General features: G+C 45.9%; 1 protein-coding gene across 2 annotated transcripts in view; it reads right to left on the bottom strand.

Moving 5' to 3' along the window:
* The window catches only part of ESPL1 (extra spindle pole bodies like 1, separase), a 113,873-nt gene that overhangs the window by 15,845 nt on the left and 76,790 nt on the right, over positions 1–21,238 (bottom strand). For both annotated transcript variants that reach the window (XM_088469163.1, XM_088469164.1), the window contains exons 21-28: positions 13,381–13,594; positions 12,171–12,346; positions 11,965–12,092; positions 10,342–10,464; positions 9,929–10,084; positions 9,590–9,760; positions 1,574–1,678; positions 1,211–1,326 (exon numbers count right to left, since the gene is read on the bottom strand). In XM_088469163.1, the coding sequence (XP_088325289.1) occupies positions 1,211–1,326; positions 1,574–1,678; positions 9,590–9,760; positions 9,929–10,084; positions 10,342–10,464; positions 11,965–12,092; positions 12,171–12,346; positions 13,381–13,594 (1,189 nt within the window). The remainder of the gene's footprint in view (positions 1–1,210; positions 1,327–1,573; positions 1,679–9,589; positions 9,761–9,928; positions 10,085–10,341; positions 10,465–11,964; positions 12,093–12,170; positions 12,347–13,380; positions 13,595–21,238) is intronic.

Genomic DNA, 21,238 nt, shown 5'->3' with positions numbered 1-21,238 from the left:
AATAGTCCTCAGTGAGAACCGAAGCCCAAGGAACAGGCACCGATGTGCTGAGCGCCCTGCTGTGCTGCCCAGACACCAAGCGCTACCTCTGTAGTCAGTGGGGACTACAGTATGAATAAGGAGCCAGTAGCAGGATGTGCTCACGGGAACAGCCCCCATTAAAAACCGGAGACTGAGGAGCAGGTTTCAGTATGCTAAATACCCCTGTTGTACCTCCTGTACGCCTAGCGCTACTACTGTAGGCTGTGGTGGCTGCAGTCTTACAGTGATGCTACAACGCAGCTGGTAAGGGGGACTCCAACAATGCATACATAGAGCCTGAGAGCAAGTGCAGGTGCCTGGTGATCCACTCCTGGGGCCTGGAGTGGGCTACAGCAGCGGAGACAGACGTCAGGTGCTGACCCAACATATGGTCTGATCCCAGAAGAGGATTCAGGCATCTACTGTGAAAAAAAAAAAAAAAAAACTCATCTAGAATCTGTCTCTCCTGCAGACTGACTAGCTGGAGGAGTTGGGAGAGCTTAAGAGAGGGGTGGAGGGAATTTCAGCTCTAATAGTTTAACTATTTACTCCCCAGCCTTCCCTCTAAACCCACAATATGCTGTGTCCCAATGATAGGACAACAGAGAAATGCCCAACACATTTGTGCCATGTATATGGGCTCTCTTGTAGTACAGGTTTTAACACTCAAGTTTCAAGCATGCATGCTATTAAGACTACAGATAACTTTTTCTGATCGTATATATCATTAACAGCAATTTAACACATTTGAAGTTATTGAAGTTATTATCTCCTGAAAGAGCACCAGTTTCTTATACTAAATGGATGCAGCCATTTTCTGTGGTGATCAAATACTCGTGAATTAAACCTTGCAGTTAAATTAACTAGGTGACATAACTGTAGTACCCAAAGGTAAGTATTCATAAGCATGTAAAAGTTCTATGTGAAAAGGCTGCATTACTTGATAATTTCAGCACATAAAACAGCCATTCCCCAGTCTGTAGAAATACATTATAAATGTATAAAGTGGAAAATGTCAGATCACCAAATTACACATTATACAGTACACTCAAAATGCACATGAATCCCAGACTATTAAAAGAATAAATGTAACACATTTACTTTAAGACTGAATTAGGGGACAAGTTAGACAAGGAATGATGTGCAGCAGATTGTAATTAAACTGCTCCACCACAATTACCAAACTTACTTCTTAAACCAGTCCCTGAAACGCTCCTCTGTGCCTGGTAGATTTGAGTGGGGATTCAGGACATAAAAAGTTTTCTTAGGATCAACTCCGTGAACAAGAGTGCTCTGAGGCTGGTGCTGCAGGAAGGAGAGAGACTGCTAAATAGTAGCCAAAACACACAACCAAATCCACCAGCCCTCATCAAATGACAACACTGGCAATGTCTATTTTACATACAGCCACAAAAATGTTCTTGCTATAAAATGAAGTGTGGTGGCAGCCAGACCGTGTAGACTAAATTCCATTGCTTTTATGTGCGAGACACCAAAATGCACTGCCAGTTTTCCATACTGAAATGTAATAAAAATAACAGCGTTTGTGCACCTTTTTCAAGAGGCCATAGTTGAGCAGAAAGTGCAGTGATGGGAGACGGGTGACTGATTTTGCTAGCAGACAAGGCATACTTTCCCAGGGCAACTTCTGGAGGTGCTGTTGGCAGATTACAGAGAGATGCATTGCTTTCAATATAAAGATCACTTAAAAAGTAAAAGACAAGTTGGCTTACATAAAGGAAGTTTCTAATAGCACGCATACATATAGTACACACATTGTATTTTCTACAAAAATTAAGCATCTACTGAAGCGAGTGCACAGCGCACTGTTACAGATAGATTTGTAAACATAACCATATACAATATAGGTCAATATACTGCGCAAAAAAGGCAAAATCCCCCCAAAAATACACAAGTCCATAAAAGTGATCCAAAGTTGGGCACACATTATACGATGTATCTTACAATAAATTGTTCAGACGCGGATCGGAGCAATATATCGTACACATTGTATAATGTGTACGTCTGATCAATTGTTCATTTCATCTTCAAACCTGCTGTTCTGCACAGATGGGACAATGCAAATGACTGATGCTATGCTGCTACATGCATGTAATGATACATTGCACTGTTATACACCAGATCATGCAGTGTGTATGGCGTGAGCGATTTATCGTTATATCGCATCGCTAGTCACACATCGTATAATGTGTGCCCAGATTTACCTTTAAGCAAAGGATTTGTTTCCAACCAAGGCCAGACATTTTTAAACAAGTAGTTTCCATGGTGAAAACTGATAATAAAAAGTGTCAGAGTATAAACTGCGCTTTAGAGTATAAAGATTGGGATGATAGCTTCTTAACCACTTAACTGAATTTTTTTTTTCCAAAAACCGCTCTGAAATTTTTTTTTATGACTGAATTAGGTCAAGAACATGTTTTTAAAACTTCTCCAACACTATTTTTTATGAAAAAAAAATTAAACACCGTATACCATAAAAATACCAATTTTTATGGTATACTGTAATAATGGCTGTTGACAGCTCTACCATCGATAGCCGATGGGTCAACTATCAATAGAAACCATTGCTTGTTTAAGAGCACAGTCACTGATGTTTCATTAACATCGGTTGGGGGGTGCTAACCATCAATGGTCATCCTGTGTGTGTGTGTATATAGAGTATAGATTCCCTTCGCGGACAGGACCCCGACGTCATCAGCTACTGTCCAACGTCATTCCCTACTATCCATGTGGACATAGAGGGGGAATACAATCTTGCCCGAAGCATGGTGAGCGGACAACTTTGGTCTTTAGGTGGCCTTTATGGGCATGGAATTGCACTTCCGCCCTCACTCACGTCACTTCCAGTGCCCTAGCGTGAAGGGGAGATAAGCTCTACTGTGTGTGTGTATTGAGACTGGTTCACATACGTTTGCTCTCACAGAAGAGAATACCCAGTTCTTCTGCAGATTTTGAATATTTTTGAGGAGCTTTGGACAGTTACCGCTGACTCACTAAACGTTGTAAATCTATTTGAGCTTAACTCTGATCCTTACTATGAACCCATTAGGAGTAGATATTTGATTATCAGACTTGGATCATATTTGGGCCCAATTTGGTGGTAACTAATCAGCTGAAGTACAGTGTACCCACCAACAGTCGATTAGTACCTGTAAACCACCATACCTCTATGGGTTATCAATACATTTTTTTGATACCAACCCCTGATTAAGACGAAACGCGTAGGGTTTACCAGTTACAGTTCCATTGACCAATTGTGTGAATATTCCCTCCCTATTGAGCTCACACCTGTTTAAAGGTGAGGGTGGGTCTCAAAAATCTCCTCTACACTGGCCTTGGCTCACTGATTTATTAGATCTGTGTTATGTTTCTTACTTTGTTTATGTGAACCACAACTTTTAAATGTTGAACCTATGTTTTTATCATAAACAAACATTTGCAGGGGTATTCAATATGGGAGCGATAACATCGTTTTTGCGTTAATATCGGAGGTATGACGTCATTATCGCAGGTTTTAGTTTTAATTCAAAGACTTATCGCAGTTTTGAAAAGTCTTTGATACGGGGATAACTTTTCGCCATTGAATAGGTGTCGAAAAAAAGTGCAGAATTGGGGTTTAGGGGTGCAGGCTTAAAAAAAATAGCCTGCACCCCTGGGAATGACATTTAAAAAAGAACTGTGTCAAAAAAAAGTAAAAAAAAAAAATAGGAACACCCCAAAAAAATAAAAAAATTGGGGTGAAAAAAAAAAATGGGAAAAAATTGTATAACAATAGGGAAATAGCTTCAGGGCTATTCTGCAAATATGCGGCAGGTGTTTTGAAGAATAGAATTATAGCGGCAGGTGCACAAATGCAGAATTTTTAAAAACTTACTTTAGGGTCTTAAAAATATGCTAGTACCCATTTTCATGTACCCCAAATTTGATGGGACCACTTAAAAAACGAAAAAAATAACCTAAGTGCTCTTCTGCAACACTTCAATGTCGGGAAAAAAACACCTGCTGCGGCTATTTAAATCACCGACTTTCATTTAAAGGCTAAAACGGGGGTACCCATGGTGATCCCCCATGTTTTTACAACTTTAGGGGGGTATTACAATTTTTTTAAGGAAAAATTCGTAACTTTACGCAAATCCAACTTGGGAGGTTCCCGTTTTCGTTAATTTTATATTGAATACGGGGATAAGCGGGAGCGCGCCTGATACTTTAACGCAGGTAAAAACTCCGATATGAAACGTTAACTTCGACAGTGAAGTTAACGTTTCATATTGAATACCCCTATATGTGTCTTTCTTAATTGGCCTTTTTGGCCTTCTGTTGGGTGATTTTCTGGAGGAGGGTATACCCACAGCATCCCTCATGGTCTAATGTCAAACAGTTCAAAAGGAGAGCACCTTATTTAAACGTTTAGAGCAGGGATGGGGAACCTCAGGCACGGGGTCGTATAAGGCCCATGGAATCATTTGGTCTGGCCCTCAAAGCTTTTTTCTGCTAGACTCATCTAGCTAGCAGGGAGCCTAGAATGGCATCCTGCAGCCAGAATCTATGCAGCTGTGTGCCTGGAGCATCCTTAGGACTCTTCAGATGGTCACATTGCTGCCCTTACAGCTCCCTGGAGCATCCTCAGGTTGCAGATCGTGGCCCCGCCCCATGTGATGTCACACAGAGGGGGCGTGTCTTGCATTGGGCCCACAAATAATGTTATATATATCAAAATGGTCCTCGGCAGAAATAAGGTTCCCCACCCCTGGTTTAGAGGACGGACTTTTACATTCAAGCAACCTGCTGACTCAAACTATCTTAATTTGACTGCACATAGATATCTATAGCTCACAGAAAGCCCGGCACTCTGCAGCCCACAACAGGGGTCTATAGCTTGCTCCGGGTGCCCTTAAAAGGTGGAGATCACTCCGTAAACAGCAGCACATAAGCGGCACTCCGGAGACTTCAGCAAGGGTGAATAAAGACACTTGTTTTTTGTTGCGAATAAAGGGTGAATAAAGACACTTGTGCCGTTGTGTATATATGTGTGTGTATATAAAATACACTAATTATATATATATATATATATATATATATATATATATATATATATATATACACACACACACACACATACATACATACTTTCAGTCCGGCACTATGTCAATGTAATGGTACTCGGGTGCCTCCTGTATACATGGTTAATATGGATAGAAAATAATCAGCGGCACTCAAAGATTTATGAAAATACTAAATATTATATTAAGACCATAAGTTAAAAATTTTTAGACGTTTCGGGGCTCACACACACACCCCTTTGTCTAGGGAGAATGACAAAGGGGCGTGCGTGAGCCCGACACATCGGACTATTTTTGGCTTATGGTCTTAATATAATATTTTGTATTTTCATAAATCTTGGAGTGCCGCTGGTTATTTTCTACATAAGAAATAATAAAAAAAAAAAGTGTATGTATATATATATATGTATATATATATATATATATATATATGGATAAGGACCGAAGACCGCTGGATTCATAAGTTAAGAACCCTTATCCCAGGGGCCTCAATGACCATTTGGGCTCAAGTCATTTCATTTAGGCTTCTACGCTACATGGGTTTAAGCTATAGAATCAATAGCCTTGTATAGTCAGAGATCTAATACTCTAAATTTTTTACTAGCATTGCCACCGTCCATAAAGTATATGACATAGGTATGTTCTCTATGTCGTTATATACTTGCTTATATGTTGGATCGTGATAAGTGACATTTGATCTACAGTATCTGGTGAATATGTATTTTTGTGTGCATTTTCATATACCTTATCAGTATTCATCTGTGCAGAATCAATTTGTCATGTACTGATTTAGATGTAGCTAAGGATTTTATTCTATTCTGTACCTTGTATATTTGTTATTGTAGTGTGACACATTGCTATGGTGATGGGCACTTAGGGATGACTCGCTACTTTTAGTGATGTCATCTAGTTGCGCTGCCGGTCGGGTGGATGTCCCGCTCCCGGATATCGGATCTTTTATAAAAGGTAATTATGTTCTTTTGTTAGGTTGATTCTGATGAAAGTGCTACTATCATTAAAAGCACTGAAACGTTAATTGTTACCACCATGTAGATTGTGTAATATTTACATTAGACAAGGAGTGCTGCAACGCTACAGGATTTTTTATGTGAGGTCTCTTCATGCGGACACCCGGTACAGTATCTGTATGATTCAGGAGAGCCGGACTCAATGTGTTCTATCTAATCTATCTATACACACACACCCCGTGTCCAGCAGTGATTGGGACACGGAAGGACATTGGCGGAATTGTAGCCGGGGACAGCACTGGACTGTGTAGCCTGGCTGGGGGAGGAGTGTGTCAGGGTGCCGCTGGCTGTTCGGGCCGGGAGGACAGAGCAGTAGCCGGTGTGGCTGCTGGCAACCGCACCAGGGGAGGAGGTGGTGCGAAGTGCCGCAGGTTCCCCGGGCCCGGGGACAGAGCAGCAGCCGCGGCTGCTGCATCTGTAGTTGTCACAGGACTGGCAGCCGCACCAGGGAAGGGGGTGGGAGAGCTTCCGGCTCCCCGATCACTGCTGGCCACAGTGATCGGGACACAGCAGCAGCTGCTACTTCTGTTGAAGACACGGCAGCCGTACCGAGAGGGGGTCCCGCTGGGTTCCTGATCACTGTGGACAGCAGTGATTAGGACACACTGGAGGGGAATCCGTGGGTGTAGAGCAGGGATGGGGAACCTCAGGCCCGGGGCCATATAAGGCCCTCGGAATCATTTGGCCTGGCCCTCTGAGCTTTTTTCTGCTAGCCTCATCTAGCTAGCAGGGAGCCTAGAATGGCACCCTGCAGCCAGAATCTATGCAGCTGTGTGCCCGGAGCATCCTTAGGACGCTTCAGACAGTCACACCACTGCCCTTACAGCTCTCCGGGCATTGCTGTAATCACCGGCGATTATGGCCCCGCCCCCGTGTGACATCACATGGAGGAGCGTGGCCTGCACCGAGCCCGCGAATAATGTTATACATATATCAAAATTACCCTCGGCAGAAATAAGGTTCCCCACCCCTGGTGCAGAGGGACCAGCACACATGCATGTACACATACACACAGGTACCTACATTAAAGTATAATAGTCAACTCTTAATCTTGTAAGTAGAACATGAGCAATAGTTAGAGCTATGGAGGGAACTGACCCAAGACCTTGGTTGAGCCAAAGACAGCGTTCACTCGACATGTATATGTTCTAAAGCAGAGCATAGTGTAATTATAATATATATATATATATATAAAACATGCACACACACGTACGTGGCTTACCTCCACAGGGAGACTGTTCATGTGCGGCGTGTGGACGGCTGTCATTCTGCTACGGCATAGGGTGCAGGATATGAACCCGCTTTTGGTGGCTTTCCCAGACGCAGGACTAAGGCACGAGCCACCATGCGTTAGCTTATGCAATTAGCAAACAAGTTGGCATTTAATCCAACACACTATGAGGCTAGCAAGTCTAACCAAAATGCCAACTATGTCCCTGTAGCTATTAAAACAGGGACTCTACCAGCATCTGTTGAAAACCTCCCAACTGAGCAGTTTTCAGAAGTGTATAAGGCAGCGCTAACAAACACTTCACACAACACTGTGTACGCGGCGCTACTAAGGACTCCTAGAAAATCCAGTAAAAGAGGAAATGGCGACATCCCCGCTAGGCTAGACTTGCCACAAGAGCAACACCAGCGCTTCTGCAGAGTGAAGAGAAGGAAAGGTCATCTCTCACAAATAGCGCTGCTAGCTGTGCCCTCACTATAATGAAACAGAACTCACTTATAAGGAGCACCTTGAGGTACGCGCCGAGGCCGGTATCCATCCAGACAGCGGGATGTGGCGGCCTTCCATCTATCAGCACTACGCATTATACCAGCAGAAACGCTGGTCAGATGCTGCTTTACGGTAGCTGACTGCTCCTGTGCTAGCAGAGAGACTCCCTGACTCTTGTTGCTGAATTGAGGAAAGAATTCTTACTGAACAGCCCTCTTAGGAGCAGGACTTTTCAAAATGGCGGGGCCGCGCTGTAAACTTCCTGCTATGGGAGCAGTGGGATGCCGCAATCTGCTCACTAATAGAGACCAGAGGTGGAGTGCTCCCCGGGGGGCGGTCTGTAAACAGAGGGACTTAGTTTAACAGCCTTGGCAGCCCACCATACAGACTCCCGAAAAAGCCGGCGACTTACCTCTGAGAACTCTCTACTGTAGAGCGCTATGCTGACAGCATGTGCACACAGCGCAGCAGTTGAGGGGGAGCCTGACTACAGAAGGCGCCGCTAGATATGCATGAAGCGCCAATTACCGGCTCGGTATGGAAGGCAGATGCTATGGCCTCCAATAATAATAAGCTCCGTCCACGCTAACTCCGGTGTTCTGACCGGGAATTGTACTGCCCCCATTATCACAATTGACTATGTCCCCAGTAACCCGAGGAGGGACTCAGGGAGAAGGTGGTGCGGGGGGAAGTCAGGTCTCTCTTAACAGTGATAGCCGCAATATGTCACTGAGCCCAGCTATACATCCACTACTCCTGCTAATCAGGAGCAGTGGTTATACTTACAGGCTGCTTCGGCCAGGATGCTGGGCTGAGGGGGCGGCGAGGAAACTGGGCACAAGCCTGTGTCAGCTGTGACGGATCCTCGCAGGGCCCGATGACTCCATGTGTATGCCCCCTCCTCACCGGACAAAGGCTGTAGTAGCCGTGGCAGTACCCTTTTCGGCGGCTTCCACATAGCAGGCAGACTGCCACAGTAAGCAGACTGCCTGTCCTCAGTGCTTGTTAAATAAAACCAAATTAAAAAATATACATGAAAATGCTGGAGACAGCCTAAAGTGCTACCGGCTCTCTCAGGCACATTTCTGAAACTGAGGCTGATGTGGCATAGAGGGGGAGGAGGCAGTCACACTTCTAAATTATTTAAAGTGCCAGGCTCTACTCTACACCATCTATACCACACTGTCTTGAGCTCCAGTGTCCCCTAGTGGACGAAGGAGAAAAGTAGAAAAAATTAAGTAAAAAGTTTAGACTGCAGAGCAGTCTCCACATGTGCCTTGCTCCTGCAGGCACCAAACTTTACTGGCCTGCCTGGGGGGGATGGGGGCGGGGCGTGGCGGGGAGGAGCAGGGGCTCTTGGGAGAAGTTTAACTATTTGATGCTCCAACTCCTCCTGCTCACCCTATACCCATGGTCTAAGCCTCTGTCTTCTATGGATTGTGAAGAAATATAAATTCTATTAAAGGCATGTCTCTCTCCTCTCTCCTCCCCCCCCCCCCTCCATCCCAATTATGAGATTTTTAAAAATGTAAACTACCGTTATTACACCAGTGTTTAAAATAATTTGTTTTGCATGTACAAATATACACAGGGTAATGTTTGACAATCTTAAGATTATTTTCTTTACTTACTTTTGTGACACCTTAGTTAACATAATTTCCACCCAACAAAGTAACACATGGCCATTAATAAACCCGATTTGAAACAAAAGCATTTGAGCAGGAAGACCTTGCACTCACCATATCCAAAACTAGAACTAGATGCCCTTCAGTAGGTTTTGTTTTTAATTTCAGTCTATCAATAGCTTTCTGAAGAAGCTCCTGAGCCTGTTCAGCTCTAGATGCACCGAATCCCTGAGTGAAGGAGCAGATGTGCTCTGGGGATAAACAGTGGCAGCATCCCAAGATCACCTGTAGAGAAAAATATATTTTAAATTTTTTTTTTTGAAAAAAAGGGTCTAAATTTTGGATTTGCATTTCATTGCATTTTACATCACCTAACATTTAATTTATCTAAACATTAACATAAAAATAGGAAATCTTACTTTTTACACAGAGTTGCTGTCTAACCATGGTTACCTTCAGGAGTGCCGTTTCTGTTCTACTCCAGCCGCAAAGTGACAGTGCCTTAGAGAGTCCTCCTGCCTCCTCTTCAACAGCAGGGGCAGAGCATGGGGGTGATAGAAGTACTTTCCAACAGCCTAGGATCTGTTCATCAAGTGACTGTATTAAAGCCTAGGGATGATAGAAATGTATTCATACATACAGATAGATATATATCGATATATATCTATCTCTCGATAATACACTGGAGTAAAAGGGATTTCTGCACTTCAGTTAAATCCTTTTCTCCAAGTACATTGGTGAACACTGGTGGGACTCTGAAGCAGGCAAACTTATCCCTAATAGGGAATTAATAGGTCCCAGGTAAAACGACCTCTAAGCCCATTTGCAGAATGATAATACTTGCAGAGGAAAGACCTCATTCTCACCTTCATACGACTGTCCAGCGCTGTGCGTCCTTCCCACCATTCCTTTTTATCTGTTAAGTTGTTGATGGTTTTCTGCAGTTTTTGAATTTCATCAAACTCTTGTAGAACTGCACTTAGTGGCACCTAGTGAACAGCACAGTACATAACTGACCAGCACTTTACATTTGTACACACTTGGAAAGAATATGAAAAAAATTTTGCAAAAGTCTGTATGACCCTTCAAGAAATTAGTTATAAAAGACTACACCAGAGTGAAATATAGTGAAGGTGGTTCATAAATGGAAAGGATTAGAACACAATATACTGATTTTAAGGGAGTGGTTTCGCCACATTAAAAGGTGTTTGATTTTAAAATGCATGCCACAAAATCCAAACTGTGGATACCCTGATCTAAGACATGGAAACGGGACATGTTCAGTATCCCGACACCTGTCAGAATCCCGCCGCCAACATCCCGAAGGTAAGTAGCGGGGTTGGGGGGAGGGTTAGGTTTAGGGTGCTGGGAGGAAGAGTTAAGGTTTAGTCACTAGGAGTAGGGTTTGGTTCAGGCAACGGGAGGGAGGGTTAGGCTAGGCACAGCGTTGGCATACTACTGAAAGTGTCTGTATCCTAACCCTGTCGGGACGCCGGCACCGGGATTTTGACCGCCGGGATCCCAAACACTGGCATCTCGTATCCATCCCCATGGAAATATATGTATTGTATCACATCATATACCGTTTCTTCCACATAAGGTTCTCAGTTATTAAGGCCCGTATTCAATTAGAGGCGAAAAGTGCCAGACTTTATGCCTGCCCACCTTCGCCTGTTTTAGAGGCGAAAAGTTTGTGCGCATCCCCGCTTATCGCCTTATTCAATTCCAAACCACACGAAAACGGAAAGTGCCGAATGCGGAACAGGCGGAAAGTACTGTCAGAAGTGTGGAAATCAGTCTGTACCCCAAACAAATATGCATTAACATAGGGAATCAATGTACATGTGTAAGAAGTCCAGTCAAATATGGGGTACTTGATAATGGGTGCTAGCATATTTAAATGTTTCTAAAGTGATCTTTTAAAAAAATAACAAAAAAGCACCTGCTACATGCACCTGCAATCCCAAAAACACCTGACCCATTCTTGCAGACCCCCAAGAAGTCTAGTTGGCTAGATTTTATGCTTGTCCCCCCAATTTTTCACCCCAAAAATTAAAGTACCTTTTTGGGGTGTTCTTTGGGTTTGATTTTTTTTTTCCCAAGATTTGGTCTTTGGGGGAGGGGGGTGAGTGTGCCAAGGGTTCTCGGTCGTTTCCCCATGTTTGCACCCCAAAATAAAAACTGCACTTCTTTTCACCTGCTATTCATAGGCAAATCGCTTTTCGCCTATTACATTGCACTGAGTTTCCGCTGGGTGAATTCCAGCTGGAATTGAATTTGGAGATAAGTTCCAACCAGGCGAAAAGCGGCAATAGGCAAAACTTTTTTGCCGATTATGGCTTTTCGCCTCTAATTGAATAAGGCCCTAAGTTCGAAAGTCTAATGTCTTGAGTTACTCCAGAAATCATAAGGATTCCTCTTTTGCAGGTGATCATACACCCTCATTCCGTCAGATTATAGGCTGGTGAGCGGTAGCAGCCCCGTCTTACCTTCAAATGGGCCGTGGGTATTTGAACTGTAACAGGAGCACTTCCTTGCTGAAGTCTGCAGAGTAGTAGAGTATCTCCGGGGCTTCTTGGCTGGGAGTCAGCCAAGGTCAGTATGCACACGGTTGTGTCTGTGAAACATCAGAGCTGGGTCAGTTACTAAAGCACAGAGTTTGCTGTACACAAATCAGGGTCAGTAGGGGACATACTTGCTGGGATCTGCTGGAGCTGCTCCTTGAACGTGCGTGTTTCTAGAGACTGTTTTGGGAACTGGAAGAGTGCCTCAAGTTGTGATAAGTACTGAACTCGGGGGTCCTTGTGATCATCTAGAGTTAGACACTGTAACTTGTCAGACACATCCCCTACACCTTCCTTCTTTAATTTCCTATGGGAGAAAGAGGATTGAATTTTAATACGTTTACCCTTAAATGACATGCCACTAGTCATAAGCCATGTAAAACAACGCTTACATGATGTTGATGGTAAATATTATGGAATGTACTTCTTTCCTTAAATGGGCTTTACCCCTTTAGACGACTATACTAAACTGTATATGTGCACTAACATTGATTAGTAAAATACAGCACATTATTTTCTCTGTGCCTCTGCGCCTAGTTTTCGGACTGTTAATAATAATTACCCATTTGGATATGAAACTCCGCCGCTCACCAGATACTAGTATATTCATTGGGGTAGGTGGTGAGCGAGCACATCAGAATTGCATTTAATTAGTAATAAGAAAATTAGAATTTAACCATCTGTACTCAAGCATGGATATCCTTAAAACCAGGACTGTAATGGCGGAGTTTGAGAAACTTTGGGATAGCGCATAAAGGGCTCCTTTGGGGCACAAGACACTATGCAGTAAAGTAATAAATAAAAAAAGGATAAATATAAAGCTGCATACACACACACAACGATTTAGTAAATGAATTATTTTAGTAAACTATTTTCGTTAATTTTTTCAAGGGAAAAATGAACGAAAATAGTTTACTGAAATCGTTCATTTACTAAATGTAATGAACGATTTTTTTGAACTACAAACGATTTTTGCATATTCCCTTACTGAAAATTGAGTTGGTCAGTCTGACTGAACTACAAACGTGAACGCGCATGAACGATAATTGTTCATCGTTTTAACTCAGAAAGTGAACGATTTTTTCAACGATTGAACAATAAACTATATTATTGATAATCGTTCAAAAAAATCGTTGTGTGTATGCACCTTCAGTGTGGTTACACAGCATATTTGAGACTGGTACAACACATGTTGTGATCAGCATGCAAATAACAGTGCAACATGTCATACAGAAATCTGTACAGTCTGTGTGAACAAGCCCTAAATGGTTACGCTATACATTCTGCCTTATAATAAATGCTATAATGTTATGATGAGACAGATTACTAAGCATCACTTACCGCAGCTTTCGATGAACGTCACTGAGCAACTGATGCCTCAATGTAATGGAAACAGAATCGCTAACCAGGCGTGCAGTCATGTATGGATCCTGTCCTCCAGAGCATAGGGCGAGAAGTCGGCATAGCCTGGAATAGAGGACACTAGGGGGAAAGTGAGCTACAGACTCCAAAGCCTTGTGGAGAAGAGCAGAGGCAGTATGCAGATCAGAGGCACCTGAGGAAACAAAAATAAGGGCATTTAGTAAGGTAAGCTAGCAAGACGACCAGAAAATATGCTCATAGACAAGTGATCAGATTTGATTAAGTGGGGAAAAAGCCCAGAATGCCATCCCTAACAAAACAAAATAAAAAAAACTTCCAACAAATCAAATGTTGAGCTTGTTCCTAATGCTGGCCACAGACATAGCGATGTGCTCAAGATGAGCCGAAGTGTACGATTTCCCTTGAAACTATCCCCGGCAGCTCTGCACACAATTTGGTGTCCAATCTTCAAACGATCTCTCCTGCATCCATACTTTCACAGTGCCTCGGGTCCTAGATTGTCAGATCTGCCCTACTGCACGGCAGATCTGAAGATGCGATGTGCGACCAGCGGGGACGCGCATCGCATCGTGAACTCACGATTTACTCTCAATTTGGCCATATTTTACACGATCTGTCGTTCCAATGTGTCGATTCGGCCAGATCGGGTAAAATATCGCTATGTGTGTGGCCAGCTTAACAGTGGTCACCAGCTACTGTCTAGTTGATCTACAGCAGGACTTGACAAATTCATCTAAAATCTAGAAGCCAGGATGAAAGTGTATAAGCCAGACCACCGTCTCCACAAACAAAATACAGAAGTGAGTGAGGAGCACAGCTGTGTGTGTCATGCAACTATTATACACACTATACTAGTCCACAAAATGTATGCAGTTAAATGGATATAGTAAAATGGAGGCCCCCTCACTGCTCTGCACAGCTCCCCCCGGGCCACATTCGTGAGCACCAACCGCCCAGGCAACCAACCCCCCCACAGCTACAGTACTGAGGGGGTACCCCAGGCAAACCACCACTCTGCAGCGACATTGCTGTGCCACTTCCCCCCGGGCAAACAACCCATACCTGCGGTCACATTACTGAGCAGCTAGCCCCCCTCAATGGCCACACAACTAGGGGGGTACCCGAGGGCAAACCACTCCTCCGCAGCCATGCCGTCCCCCTCATGGTCACACCACTATCCCTCTGAAGCCGCTCCGCAATCCCTAGCCACACATAGACCCTTTTACCGGAGAGCTCTATGCAGCCGGAGTTAGGATACCGCAGACAGCTGGGACGTACAGGAGGATAAGCACAGACTGGGACAGACAGCAGGAGTCAGTGCAGGCCCGGGTCAGAGAGAAGGAGTCAGTGCAGGATGGGACGTACAGGAGAAGTCAATGCAGGCCAGGACGGACAGACACCAGTCACCGTAGGAGACTCAGCACATGCACACTCCTGTGCATGAAATGACCACTGCAATACTACAGACACTAATCTGCACTGGGGCTGACGAGGGTCTGCTTCCGCCCCCCCCCTGCAAAATCTGGTAGCCAGGCAGCAAAATCTGGTCACCATGTTGACCTGGCCCCAGGATTTGTCAAGCCCTGATCTACAGCATATTAGCACACAGTCCATAATATATTAAGTGGCCAAAAAAAAAAAAAAGAAAACAAAAAGTACTAAAGTGCTACACTATTAATGCAAGAACTATAGGTCAGGCTGGGACATTCTCTTCTTAGCAAACAAGATGGATTTTCTTGGTAGGGAGGGGAAAACCCTGCCACTAGATGGCAGGACAGTAGGTAGATGTTAGCCCCTCCTCCACAGAGGCCATGCCTCATTGCCACATCAGCTACTCCACTGCTTTCCAAAACAGGGAATTGGGAAAAAATAAGTAAAAATCTGTGCAACTAACCAGGGGTAAATAAAACAGGCTTATAAGCCACTGACCAAACTATCTACAACAGGGGTCCTCAACTCCAGCACACAAAAAACACCAACGGGTCACGTTTTGTGGATTTCTTTAATAGTGCACAGGTGAGTTAGTTTTGCTGATAATTATCTCAGCTGCTTCCACAGACATAAATCCTCTAAACATGACCTGCTTGGAAAACTTAAGGTTCTAGGTTGAGAACCACTGCTCTAAATATTGAGGCTTCAATTTAATCAGAAAATCAAAAAAATGTGATTGTCAAAAAAAATTCTGGACTGTCAGACAGTGTGTGGTAGGAATGGAGCTAACAATGGCATATTAATGCAAAACAAAGGTTTGGCTAAAATATTAAAACCTGAAAACCAGCGTTCAAGGTGCCAAGCATGTGCCGCCATCCAAGAAAAATAGGGATGATCGGTACAAAAATCCTCTCTCAGATTCCACAGGGGCCACTGGAGCATAGACAATGGGGTACAAACGGTGGTAGAGTAGAGCTTGGCACTTTAAATTATTAAGAAGTGTGACTGGTTCCTCCCCCTCTATGCCCCATCAGCCCCAGTTGAGAAACTGAGACTGAGAGGAGACTGAAGACAACAGGAAGACAAGGAGATTTCCACAGAAAAGAAAAAGACCAACTGAAGGAGAAAAGAGTGACCCAATGCAGGGAACGCATGGTCACATAACAATATTATGCAGAGGTACCGCAGACCAACAAGAAAATAATGTCCAAACAAGATGGCAGGTATGCAGCGGTGGGTGGGCGTCAAGTGTCCCCTGTGGAAACTGAGAAGGGGATTTATCGGTAAAGTACCAAAGTATTTTCTCCTTCATCCACTAGGGGACACTGGTGTATAGACAACGGGGATGTCCCAAAGCTAACCTCCGAGAAACTTGCCGGCCTAGTGGCCAACCGAAACAGGAACAGTCACACACTGACGATAGGTACAAGAGCTGAGGAGCAAGCATCGTAGAGCACAGAAGAGAATCAGAACTCCACGCAGGATAGTCACAGACAATTTCACAACTCCCAGCTGCAGGAAACAGGAGAAATGGCGGCCCTAGTTGCCAACCGTGGATGAGCTCCCTTAGAACACTGAAATATTAACTGAAACAGACCAGCCCTGATCCTTGGAAACAGAGCACCAACAAGAGTCGGCAGGAGAAGGGAAACAAACCGAGAACAAGCTTGAGAAAAAAACCTTCTCTGACAATAGAATCCCAAGACTGCCACACAGTAAAAATTATAAAATATATAACAAGAGATATGGTAAGAACTTACCTTTGTTATCTCTGTTTCTACGAAGTCCATAGGGTCCACAGGGTTGACCTCGCGGTATAGCTTTATCTGGATCCACGGGCACCACGCAGTTAAAGCTTTTGCTGCTCCCAGGATGCACCTGGGTCCATCCTCTATACCCCGCCCCCCAAGCCACAGGCACCTCAGTTGGTAAGCAGCCAAGGCCGGAGGAGGAGAAGAAACAGAGAAGGAAGACTGGAACACACAAGAAAACCATACTCACAGAAATGGGAGACTGAAAACCCGGAGACCAGCCACACAACCCATATGAAGACAGGAGAGTCAGGGCGGGTGCCCTGTGGAACCTATGGACTTCGTAGAAACAGAGATAACAAAGGTAAGTTCTTACCATCTCTCTTGTTTTCTACTTCAGGGTCCACAGGGTTGACCTTGGGGATGTCCCAAAGCAGTTCAACTAAGGGCGGGGACGCTCCTGTGCAGAAAGAAGAACCCGGTGCCTGAAGGATGCATCCTGAGAGGCAAAGGTGTCAAACTCATAGAACCTCAAAAACATCTGAATGGAAGACCAGGTGGCCGCCTTACATAGCTGAACAGCAGAGGCGCCACGTCTAGCAGCCCAAGAAGGGTCCACAGAACGAGTGGAATGAGCCTTAACAGTGGCTGGAACAGGTAAACCCTCCTGTGCATAAGCCTCACAAATAACAGAACAAAGCCAACGGGCTAACGTTTGTTTGTTGGCAGGCCAACCCCTCCTGTGAAAACCAAAGAGGACAAACAAAGAATCAGACTTCCTAACGGAAGCAGTCCAGTCCACATAAATTCTGAGAGTACGGACTGCATCCAAGGAAGCCTCACCAGCTGAAAGATAAGGTGACTGAAAAGCTGGCACCACAAGTTCCTGATTGATGTGGAACCACTTTAGGCAAAAACTCAGGACGAGTGCGAAGCACCGCTCTGTCCTGGTGAAAAATCAAGAAGGGGGAACTACAGGAGAGCGCCCCCAACTCTGACACCCTCCTGGCTGAAGCAATCGCCAGGAGAAAAAACAGTCTTAAATGTTAACCACTTGAGTTCCACCGACTCAAGAGGCTCAAAAGGAGGACTCTGCAGGACCCGCCAAGTCCCAAGGAGCCACAGGAGGCATGAAGGGAGGCTGGATTCGGAGAACACCTTGGAAAAAAAAGTGTGAACATCTGGCAGTGTAGCGATCCTTCGTTGGAACCACACAGACAGCGCAGACACATGAACCTTCTTGGAGGCAAGACGTAAACCTAGGTCCAAGCCGGATTGCAGAAATTCCAAGAACCTAGAAACTCGGAACACCTGAGGATCATAGTTTCTGGACTCACACCACTGAAAGTAAGTGCGCCACACCCTGTGGTAAATCCGTGCGGAAGCAGGCTTGCGTGCCCTGAGCATGGTACTGATAACCGAACCAGAGAAGCCCAGAGACCTTAAGACGGCTGTCTCAAAGAGCCACGCCATCAAAGACAGCCAACGCAGATCCGGGTAAAGGCAGGGCCCTTGAGACAATAGGTCCTGACGCTGAGGAAGAAGGTACGGAGCGTCGATAGAAGGCTCCTTAGAAAGGATGTCTGGGCCACGCTGGAGCCACCAGCATGAGCGTGCCGCCGTCCTGCTTGAATTTCCGCAGGACCAGAGGTAGCAGGGATATCGGAGAAAACAGATACGCCAGCTGAAACCTCCATTTCACCATAGCGCGTCTACCAGACTTGCGCCTGCGTCTCTTGTCCTTGAACCGTACACGGGCAACTTGTGATTGTGACGGGAGGCCATCAAGTCCAGCACAGGCAGCCCCCATCTGTCCACGAGTAGCTGAAACACCTCTGGGTGAAGCGACCATTCCCCGGGATGCACGTCGTGACGGCAGAGGAAGTCCGCCTCCCAATTGAGGACTCATGCAATGAAGACCGCCGAGATTGCTGGAATGTGGCACTCCGCCCAAGTAAGGATGCGAGACACCTCCGACATCGCAGCCCGGCTGAGAGTTCCTCCCTGGTGGTTGATGTACGCCACCGTGGCGGCGTTGTCGGATTGAACTTGAACCGCCCTTCCTTGAAGAGCGGTGCCAGACTGCAGGGCCCTGTACACAGCCCGCAGTTCCAGGATGTTGATGGGAAGAAGTGCTTCTTCCGCAGTCAAATGTCCCTGAAGTGACAACGAGTCTGTCACTGCCCCCCCCAACCCCGGAGACTGGCATCTGCAGTGAGCAGGACCCAGTCCGGGATCGAAAAGGGGCGCCCCTCGACTAGATGAGCTGTCTGAAGCCACCAAGCCAAAGACTGCCGAACAGCCGGGGACAACACCAGCATCTGAGACCAGATCTGGTGAGGTAACCCGTTCCATTCCGATAGAATCAGTCCCTGCAGGGGCCTGGAATGGAACTGGGCAAATTCCACAATGTCGAATGCAGACACCATGGACCCCAGAACTCTCATTGCCGAATGGACCGACAGGCGGCAACTGCTCAGGCAACTGTGTATCCGCAGCTGTAGGGAGGAGACCTTTTCCGGAGTCAGGAAATCCCAAATGAACCATCTACTGTGATGGAATCAGGGAGGACTTTCTCCAATTTATCATCCACCCTTGCGCTTGCAGACAAGCGATCGTCAGGTGGAGATGTTGAAGCAATACCTCCGGAGAGATCGCCAGCAAAAGGAGGTCGTCTAAGTACGGCAGCAGCCGTACATTCTGGGTCCGAAGATGTGCGGCCATGATCGCCATCACTTTGGTGAATACCCTTGGTGCCGTGGAGAGGCCAAAGGGTAGCGCCTGAAACTGGTAGTGATGATGTAGGATAGAGAACCTCAGATACCGCTGGTGTGAAGGTGCTATCGGAACATGGAGGTAGGCATCCTGGATATCCAGGGAGACCATGTAATCCCCATGTTCCATCGCCAGAATGATGGAACGTAACGTTTCCATCCTGAATTTGGGAACTCTGAGGAATGTGTTCAGAGACTTCAAATTGAGGATAGGGCGATGAGAACCATTTTGGTTTCTGCACCAGAAACAGAGTAGTACCCCGGGAACAATGACTCCTGCTTTCAGCAAGGACTCTATAAGCTCCCTGAATCTGCAAAGCTTTGGTTTTGTCCTGAGAAGGACTCGTGCAGAAAAACTGGAAGGGCGGTCTTTGTCGAAAAGACAGGGCGTACCCCTGGGAGACCACTTCTCGAACCCAGGCATCCGTGGTGGTATTGTGCCAGCACTGGGCAAATTGAAGTCGGCCTCCCACTCTGGGGTCCCCCAGAGGGAGGCCCGTCCCATCAGGCAGAAGGTTTATCTTCCTGCTTGGAAGAAGGGTGCCTGGCACTCCAGGCCTGCTTCTTGGACTTAGAGGCGGTCTTGGTCATCAACTGCCTCGGGAAGGACTGACCTTTAGCCTTACCCTGAACCCGAAAGTACCGAAAGGCGGAGCTCCTCACCTTAGCAGGTGCTGAAGCCAAAAGGAGCAAGCCTGACTTGGACAAAATAGTGGATACTCTGGCTAAATCCAAGTCTGGACCAAATAGCAACTCCCCATTAAAAGGTAAGGCCTCTAGGCCCTTTTTAGAGTCTGCGTCAGCTCTCCAGGACCGCAGCCACAAGGACCTAAGAGCAGACACAGCTGCAGCCGAAACCCTAGAGGTTAGCAGGCTGGCATCTAACGATGCTTCCCCAATATAGGAAGACGCATCTCTCATCTGTCCTATTAACGCTCTCTGGATATCCGGAGCATCCTCTGGAAAAGTATCCTCCAAAGCGTCCCAGCTATCAACGGCCTTAGCCACCCAAGAGATGGCCATGGACGGACGGGCCACTGCCCCAGAGAGTAGAGAAGAGAGAGACTTTAAACAAGTATCCACTTTCCTGTCCGTGGGACCCTTCAGAGAAGAGAGACTAACGGCAATGTAGCGCTTTTAATTAAGCGGGTAACATGGGAATCCACCGCAGGTGGGGTTTCCCATTTCCTGCAATGAGCCTCAGGAAAAGGATAATTGGATGCCAACCGTTTCTGTGGTTGAAGTCTCTTACTGGGCGACTGCCAGGCCCCCGCCATATGATCCGTTAATTGGTCAGACAGGGGAAAAACATTCGAAGTTACCTTAGCCTTTTTAAAATTAGGATACTTCGACCTAGGAGCCAGTGCATCCTCCTCTACGTGAAGGATGGCCCGCACCGCCCTAACCAATGCCGGCACATTAATGGGAGGACTTAGTCTCCACTTCCTGGGCCATGGCATCCAAGTCAGTGTTCTCATGTACTTCTCCGTCATCTGAAGACACGTCCGTGTCAGTTAACTGCGCAGCCAGTGAAGCCATAACGGGGCGCTTGTACGCCTTTGGGGGAATGTCACTTTGTAACATCGACTGAAAAGCTGAAGACGAGGCCGCCAGACTCTGAACAGAGCTGGAGAGTACATCCACCCAGGGTGGAGGAACCGCCTGAGGATACCCCTGAAAGGGCACCATGGACTGCTGCGTCACTGAGGGAGACTGTATGTACACAGGCAACCCCGAATAAGGACCCACAGTCTGAGACCCGGGGGGAGACTGCAACAAATGCAGAATACCCGGGGAATGGGGGATGGTAGACTGGGGCAAAGCCCTAGTAGGTACTGCAGTCGGGACCGCTAAACGGTC

This window comes from Taudactylus pleione, unplaced genomic scaffold (assembly GCF_031769625.1).
Source record: "Taudactylus pleione unplaced genomic scaffold, aTauple2 ptg000089l, whole genome shotgun sequence".
NCBI classification, from domain to species: domain Eukaryota; kingdom Metazoa; phylum Chordata; class Amphibia; order Anura; family Myobatrachidae; genus Taudactylus; species Taudactylus pleione.
Note: the sequence above shows the minus strand (reverse complement) of the source record. Positions and strands in the feature narration are given on the sequence as shown.